At 27.8% G+C, this 9,090-nt stretch overlaps 1 protein-coding gene across 1 annotated transcript; it reads right to left on the bottom strand.

The window, feature by feature from the left end:
• Nucleotides 1–716: 716 nt before the first annotated feature.
• On the bottom strand, nucleotides 717–2,834 carry LOC114176917 (zinc finger protein HD1). Its single transcript, XM_028062119.1, has 4 exons — nucleotides 1,999–2,834; nucleotides 1,745–1,897; nucleotides 1,233–1,361; nucleotides 717–1,084 (listed from the first exon to the last, which is right to left on the bottom strand). Exons 1-4 carry the CDS (start codon nucleotides 2,593–2,595, stop codon nucleotides 980–982), a joined length of 984 nt encoding a protein of 327 aa, XP_027917920.1. The 5' UTR covers nucleotides 2,596–2,834; the 3' UTR covers nucleotides 717–979.
• Nucleotides 2,835–9,090: the final 6,256 nt, after the last annotated feature.

The following is a 9,090-nucleotide window of genomic DNA, read 5'->3' as shown; positions in this document are numbered from 1 at the left end:
CCTTTTATATAAAGATACTCACGATATAATAACGGATGAGTAATAGACATATTTTTTTATTTATCTACTAGTGAAGGAGAGCGCTTCTATATTAAAAAAAAATGGTATTTGCATGATAAATAATAAACTGCGATATACTGTATTAATGTTCTATAAGTGTTTTAGAATGTGTAAATAAGAATTTACAAGAAAAGTAATAATAATAGTTACACACGTAAAATAAAAGCTACAAATAAAATTGCAAACCGTAATAACTTTGCTAAAAAATAATCTTTGCTAGAAATTCTCACACGGGAGGTATTGGGGCTTAATGTGTACACTGATGGAGTCATTATATTCGACAAATTTATCTATAAATGATTTTAAGGAATTAAAATTAATGTAAATAAAATTTTAAAGCGTAGATTTGAGAAATGAATTATGCGAGAGAGTATCTAAATCAAATTCCGTATAAACTAATTTTAATTTTTTTTTAAAAAGTAAAATTTTCATTATTTTTTCTTTTAAAATATTTGGAGACAAGTTGTGCAAACGTATGTACAAAGTAATTAATAAATTTTGATTTCCAAATACTAAATTAAGAATAAAAGATTGCTGAAATGTTTGATTAGTAAAAGGAGGCTGAATGTATAAAAGCATAATTACTGCTTTGTTTAAAATGATGTCATGATTATGGAATAAGACTTGTTTTATATGTACACACTTACACTAATCAATTGGTAAATCATAACTTGGAATAAAAATATATATATAGTGGTGCAAGTGTACAACTACAACTAAACTAACCAACAACCCAATTTCATGTTTGTCCTATGGAACATCTTAGATTCCATGAACACTGACTTATTCATAAATTTTATTTAATTAAATATAAAAAAGACCAAAAAAAATAAATCATCTGCAGTTAATAATATTACAACAAGCCAGAACTTTCCTAAAGGCTCTTCCATAAAAATATGCCTCTTCACTCTTCTACATCTCAAAAGCCACCATACTGAAACTGAGTTGCTCCATAGCTTCTCAAATATTCTTCTGCTCCCACTGTTACATCGTCTTGTTCTTCATGCAATCGTAATTCTTCAATCTACACCATAAAAACATGAATTATCAGCATCCTCTCATACAAATTGAAATTTAACTTATATATACGTAAATTTCTAGAGAAGGTAAGGTGAATCTTGCCATTTAAAGTTGAAAGTGGAAAAAACAACAAAAATACGACAAATATTTACCCAGAAATCAACATCGTCTTCGTCTCGTGTTGAACATGAAGCCTTGGGAGTGTCGATGGCTTCGTCGTTGCGGGCGAATCTGCCACGTATGCGTGGTCGATTATCTGCTAGTGTCTTTCGGCATGCATACTGTTACCACAAAATAAAAACAAAAAACTGATGCATTAATTCAGACCTTTCTTTTTCTCCTTCTGCTACTATCTTAATCAACCATGTCTAATGCCAACAAAACAGTATTACGCAGTCATTTCATCATGCGTTGGAGCATTATTGAATCACCGTTACAAACTTACTTTTGTCGTTTTGCAGAAATCAAATTTTGTTTCTGTATCATGTGAAACATTTTATGAACTACAGTGGTATCAACAATATGCCTTATTCTATGAGATTTCATTTCACAAACTTTTTACTAAAGAACAATGATTTTGAGTAAAGCAAGTTGACATTATTTGTGTAAAATAACAAAAACATCGTTCAGAAAAAAAAAATGGTGTCTGTTACTGTTTCCCCACCTTGATTGTCTTGTTGAAATTCCTCTGGGTTCTCTTGGCTCTGTATTTCGAGATTCTTTCTTTTCTCTCTTCCGCACTGTAACGCCCTACTTTGAAGTTCGATTCCTCCAACAACGGTGCCTCCGTTGGAGACATGCGATTTTCCTTCATGTTCTACAAAAAAAGAAAAAAAAATCGAATCAAACCAGCTATGTCATGGTTTCATTAAGAATAGAATTTGTCCAAGAACAAAATCTTGGTGTTGTTGATTTTACCTGCAAATCTCCGGTGCTACAAACCCTTCTCATTTGTCCGGTGAAGAGAGTATCTTCAGGGGAACTCAAGTCATGCCTTTGAAATTTGGGAGAGTCCACAAGAGTATCAGTGTGAGGTTGTGACAGAAAACCAGGTTTTGCTTCAAATGAGTTGCTGCTGAAGCTTCTTTGCATGTACCTGGAAAAATTTTCAGCACCGCTGTAACTGTGAGGAAGGAGTTGTTGAGCGTAGACACAGTCAACACCCAATTGGGTTTCCTCGGTCTTCACTTCAGAGCCATCGAAAGCTGAGAAAGTTCCAAACTCGTTCGCTACGTTCTGGCCATTTGACAGCGGCTGCACGCGGTTGCCATGGTAAAGGCTGAGGCTTTCCAAGTGGGAACTTGGAGGGGAGAAGGAGAAAAAAGATGGGGAAAAAGGGTCGAGAGAATTGGAATTGGAATTGGAATTGTCGTGCGCTACGTTAGAGGGAGAATTGGGGAAGAAAGGAAAAGAATCTGAGAGAAAAGGAAGGTCTCCAACCCCATCAGAGGAGAGATAGTCTGAGTTTGAATGTGTGTGGAAAGTGGTGTCATAAGAGTAGAGATCAGAAGACATGGGAGCGAAATTTCTGGAAGAATTCAACCTATGAATCAACTCCAGAAACACAGAGAAAATGCTTAGTGAAACAACTTAAAGAATAGTAATAACGAATTTAGTTTCTTCTTCTTCTTCTTTTGTGCTGTATTTGTTTTTGGGAGTGCACTGACGAAATACAAGGCACTGAGCAATACGACAGAGTTTCTCTCTCTTGGACGAAGTTGTCCTACACCACAGGTTAAGAGTTTCAGAGCAGTGCATCCATATTTATAGAGGGAGAGGTACATTTGTTTTACTTCACTTTTAGTGGCAAATGGTAACATAAACTCGATTTTAGTAGATATATAAGTAAACTTATCTCTTGTTTAAGATTTTTTATACAAGTCATATATGTTTGAAGCTTAAGACTATATATTAATAGTAGTTTGATAGTCTTTTAATACCGAATAATACAATAAGTTAAAAAACAATAAATCTTTTAATAGCAAGCGACAATAATAGGTCAAGTAAAATGTAAATTTGGATAGGATTGGTATCATTTGAAGCAGGAAACTTTAAATCTAACTCAATATTATGTAATGTAAAGTTTACACCCACCTACTTATACAATGTAAAACTCATCTAATTTTCGACTTAGACACTAGAGCAACAAAGACTTTCTATGTCGGTTCTGAAACTGACATAGACATTATCGATATAAAATGTTTTCACTCTTTATGTTAGTTCTAAAACAACCTAACATAAAAATTTTCTACTAAATTCTCCATGAAATCCTAATTTCACCATTCCTCATTACCTTTAAACTCTCAACAATGGCACAAGATCTCAAACCTTTCATCTTTGAGTGAGCAAAAACATTTATTGGAGCGTGGAGAACAACGATATTACAACGAGTAGTAGGGATGACAACGGGTCGGGTCGGGTCGAGCATAGATAGTACTTACTCGCTACTTAACCCACAACAAAAAAATCCACATATTACCTCCTTTTACCTACCGGATACCCATTTAAAAAATACTTACCAGTATCGACGGATACTAACGAATATTTATTATAAATTTTTATAATAAAATATAAATAAAATTACAAAAAATATATATTAAATAAAATATAAATTAAATTAATTATAAGTTAAATTTTAATTTTAATTAAATTTAACCTAATAACATATTAATTAAATTTTAATTTTTATTAAACTTAACTTAATAAATATAAATTAAATTTTAATTTTTTGTGGGTAATGGATATCGCACTCGACCCAAATGAATTGGATAGCGAAGAGAATAAAAATTGCGAGGAGAAAACGAAGGAGTGACGACGAGGGAGGACCACAAGAGAGAGGAGCAAGCAATGTGAATGCAGGGAGGAGACTTCAACAAGAGAAAGGAGAGCAACACTGTGTTGAAAAGGGAGAAGAAGTGCAAAGGAGGAGCAAATTGAGAAAATTGAAGTGAAGCACGAGAAGGGAAAGATGAAGATTTCAGATATTATATTGATTACAGTGACTAACCAACATAAAAAGTCTTTTTTTTATAATAAAAGTGTCACCGCTTTACTTTTTTGCTTAACTCGCATAAAAAGTCTTCTACTTTACTACAAATTTGTCATTGCATCAATTCTTTATACCAATTTTAGGTACAACTTGCATAAAAAATCTTATCATATTTATGAAATTGTCATTGCATCATTTATCATAGTAGATAAATCATTACTAGCATAATAAATCGTGATAAAACATTGTTTTTGCACTGCTGAGGATCTCTACATATAAACCAAATTGGTAAAATGTACTTATATCTTCAATTATTTTCAAATACTTACTATACCAAATTTTATTATGAATTCATGAAGGTTCGGCATGTGAAATATTGTCATTAAATACTCTTACATTAATTTAATATACTTTTGTCTCTAAACCTTACATCCTATAGTTTTGTCCCTGTAAAATGAATGAGCATGTGATGCTAAATACCAGTTTGCCTCCAATAGTTGAAGCTTAACGCACTCCATTTTCAACAAGAATCATCCTCTTAAAGAATTGTGATAGAGACCTCTTGAGGCTTAGTTTTATCAAGGAAAGCAAATCATTGCAAAATTCTAATTTTTTCCTTCTTCTTTTTGTCTTGATAATTTTTAGTATTTCTATTTTGGCTTGAGGCTTAGTATTTACCCTTCCTTCACTAACTAACCTACAACATTTTTATGGAAAACTTTTTAGTTCTCTTTCCTTTTTATATTCTCCAAAGTCTATTGGTTTTGGTTGAACCCTTTTAAATTCATCTGTTCACCACCAAATAATTAGCACACGGAATACACGAACTTTACGTGGATCAAATATTTTCCTAAATGAAAATTACGAAAGATAAGTTTTTCTAGGGAACTATTATTTTTTAATTAGTAGTTTAATTCAATCAAAATTAAATATAATTAAATTATATTGGATTACTTAACGGGTAATTTTTAAACACATATTTATTTATTAAAAAAATATTAAAAATATTTTTTTTAACAATTATAAAATAACAATTTTGGGTTAGAAAGAAACGGACATACTTCCGTGAATAAAGTAAAAACAAAGTATTACCGGTCCACTCCATGTTCTAAATGGACCAAGAAAAATCGATCCAATTTAGCAAATAAGTCACTTTTTTAATTAATTTTCTTAAAAACTGGCATAAACATATGCATTTATTTTTTTATAATAAATATAAAATTATAACTAGAAAATTAATTAAAAATAATAAACTATTACTTATTTATTTTATAAATAATATTTTATTATAAATAGTTATATTTGCTCATGTATAAATGTACAGTATAACACAAAGAAAAATAATCATAAACCTGGATAAACTAGTATATTTGAAAAAAAAAACACCATATTTTAAGAACAATTTCTTAGTCTGATTTACTGGTTAACGAATTAAAAGTAAAGATTTGATTGAGACAATTCAGATTCTTTGATACTCGCTGCTAAGTGAATGTCGAGTGCAACCAGATAACCATTCAACGCTTTGAACCTTTGGAACTCACTCTAAAGTAAGCGAACGTTCAATCAAAAAGTTGTACCCAACATTTAAAACTACTAGAGCTCACTGAGTTGAGTTATGTGAGTGGTGTCTAACAATTCTATAATAAAATATTCGATAAATAAAAAATTGTATTTATAATTTAAATAATTTAAATAATTTAAGTACATTGTCTATTTTTTTTATTTATTTTCGTGAAATCACACTAATTTTGATGGGCCAAATGTTAAATAGATTGAAATAGAATAGAGTGTATTGAATTCTTTTATTTTAGGCAACTTACGTAATAAAAATATAATCTTATTTTGTTCGCTTTATTCTAAAGTTTTTAATTAATAAATTTAAAAGATTAGCATGTCCTTGATCTGAGATTCATATTTGATAAATAAAGTATTGTATTCAAGATTTGTAAATAGAAGATGTGTGATGAGAAAATAATATGTTATTAAAAAGAAATCCTATAGATTATTAAGTATATATTCATAATGAAGGAGTGCACCAAATAGTTCATTCCGAATAACCATCATCATATAGTGAATTTCATTTTTGAAAGAAAAAACAACTTGCAATGCAATAAAGGGTTATACAAAACCATAAAGGCCCGATTTAAGTATAAATAGTATCTTGGAATTTTTCTTCCTGCACCCCATTGGCATGATGAAATGGCAGTTTTACCCTACATGTGTTTGTACGCACTTCTAATGATTCTTCACCGTTTCTAGATTTATTCTGGTATATTTTCTCTATCTATATATTTACTGTTTGGGCAAGATAGATCAATACCTTCTCATCTTAAATTAATAAAATTAAGCTTAATTAAATTTTAAGTTCATGATAAAATTATAATTTTTAATTGAGTTTATGATCGATTTTGTTAGTATATTGATTAGTTAATAAATTTATAATTTTTAATTGAGTTATCACATACTCATAATTAATTCTTTTTATTAATGGATGACGTGATGGTTAAAAGATTGATATGATTATATGTTATCATTCAACTGTCATCAGTTGTCATTTTATAATTTTATTGTTTTAAAATTTTATAATATTATAATTTATAAATTTTATAAATTTATAATTATATAATTTTATATTTTAATAATTTTATAATTTTAATTCAAAATTGTGTTAATTATAAAATTATGATTTTATGATTTGAATAAAAATTTAAAATATATCATAATTTTATATTTCATAAAATCATAATTTTATAATTATATAATTTTGAATTAAAATATAAAAAATTATAAAAATATAAAATTATAAAATTATACAATTATAAATTTTTAAAATAATAAAATAATACGCAAGTAGGATAACATGAGTAAATAATAATCAGTTATTTGACTGTTACATCATTCAGTTAACAATAAAAAGATAAAAAGATAACACAAATTCCCACTTGAAAACATTAAATATATTGACTACTCAATCAAAACACATAAATATATTAAATACTCAATTAAAATTTCCAAATTTATTATATACTTAAAACATAAATAAACCATAAAAATAATATATTAATAAAATCACATCACATATACGATAAAATCTAATTTTATTGGTGTTTCAAAATAAAAAAATTTAAAAAACACAATATTTTTATTTTTTAAAATCAAGATTCCATATAAAAACATGGAAGATTAAATAAAATGGACGACGAAATAATTTAAATCATAGGCAGCAAAAGTAAGGAGTTTTACAGATGTATTTCATTTTTAGTTTATATGTTATTTTAATTTTAATTTATTGAATTTTATTATTATTTATTTTCTATGAATATATCATTATTTTAGCTTCTATGAAAACTATATACTGATGAAATATTTTTTATATGATTTAAATTATTGGTTAAATGATTTTACTTGTGACCATGACATTGTGATGGTTATATTTTAAAATAATAATAAATATAACAAAGTAAATGAAGTATTAAGAAGATAAAAAAAACAATAATAAAATTAAAACCCAAAACATTATATAAGGAAATTAAAATTTAATTAACTATTTTTAATACATGCGCTTCTTTCCTAAATAAAAATGCTGTGAGAAGGCTCGTATTAAATTAAAATTATTTAATCAATTCAGCTTTATCTATTATCATTTTTAAATTGCTATTAAGCAGTTCACATTACACGCATTAATTTTAATAAAATTTTATTTCATGCTTACTGAAATTTTTTAAAAAAAAGGAAAATTTTATTAAACATGTACATTTTATGTCAACCTAAGTTAAAAAATTAAAACAAATTGACAAATTCTAAAGATTGAGATTGATAGACCCGAGTCAAACGTTGAGACATATCAATCTGAGCCAAACATCGAGATAAGTTAACTTAGGTCAAAGGTTAAGAAAGGCTAAATCGGGCCTATGGTCGAGACATACCAGCCTAAGTTAAAGGTCGAGATGGACTGACCAAAATGAATGTCAAGACAAGTCCGTCCAAAATAAAGATTGAGATGGATCAACCCAAAATAAAGGCCGAGACAAACCTATATGAATCGATGGTCGAGATAAATCGATCCAAAATAAGATTTAATATGGATCACCTAAAGTTCTAAGTTGAAACGGGATGACTCAGACTGAAAATCAAAATAAATTAACATAAACCGAAAATCTACGCATTCTTCAATCAAAATTCGACCAAATAAAATCGATTCAATCCCAAGTAAATTTCATATACATTCAAGATAATGTTTTGCATCAACTTCTTCCATCACATGTTAAATTGACGTACACATAATTACTTTTCAAAGTTCTCGTAACCAAAAATCTTAAAATTTCTAAATACTAATCATATTTTTAAATTTTTAGAATGTACGAGATTTTGTATTTTCACAATTTATCTTAAAATCGTTATCTCCATATAATATATGTAATATATCATTAAATTTTCAAAGCAACATAACCAGACCACGGACCAAAACAAATCAATCAAATAAATACCAATATGTCCACAATCACCAAAACATGTTTTTCATTTTAACTACAAGTTGACATTCACTACATTTTCATTTATTACGCAAATCCATAATAATAATAATAATAATAATAATAATAATAATAATAATAATAATAATAATAAAAACCACAAAGACTAAATAAAACTAGGAAAGTTTTAACTTATTTTAAGAGAACTTAATATACAAATAAAACATATAACTACAAATTTAAACTAGCAGGAATTTCTCTAATTGTTTTAAACATCATGTACAAATTTTAAACTCAAACGTGCTAGTACCAGGATAAATTAGAGATACAAGGAAAATAAAACTTAATCTAAGGCAACATCAAGTCTATTTATATTGTATTAAGTGTTGTTATTTTTTATGAGATAATATCGGGGAAAAATAAAACTTGACTCAAATCTAAATAAAATCTATTTATATTGTCTTAAGTGTTGTTACTTTTAGAGATAATAACTATTGATTAGAAAAAAAACACATAAAAAATATTTAAAAAAAAATAGAAAATTGTGAA

Source organism: Vigna unguiculata, chromosome 3, assembly GCF_004118075.2.
Source record: "Vigna unguiculata cultivar IT97K-499-35 chromosome 3, ASM411807v1, whole genome shotgun sequence".
Lineage (NCBI taxonomy): Eukaryota > Viridiplantae > Streptophyta > Magnoliopsida > Fabales > Fabaceae > Vigna > Vigna unguiculata.
Note: the sequence above shows the minus strand (reverse complement) of the source record. Positions and strands in the feature narration are given on the sequence as shown.

Excerpts from the sequence above, each read along its gene's own strand:
- LOC114176917 (XM_028062119.1), bottom strand. The coding sequence starts at position 2,595 with ATGTCTTCTGATCTCTACTCTTATGACACCACTTTCCACACACATTCA. Across the intron at positions 1,898-1,998 it reads GTAGCACCGGAGATTTGCAG|AACATGAAGGAAAATCGCAT; the intron begins GTAAAATCAACA and ends CTTTTTTTGTAG. Across the intron at positions 1,085-1,232 it reads AAGACGATGTTGATTTCTGG|ATTGAAGAATTACGATTGCA; the intron begins GTAAATATTTGT and ends TTTATGGTGTAG.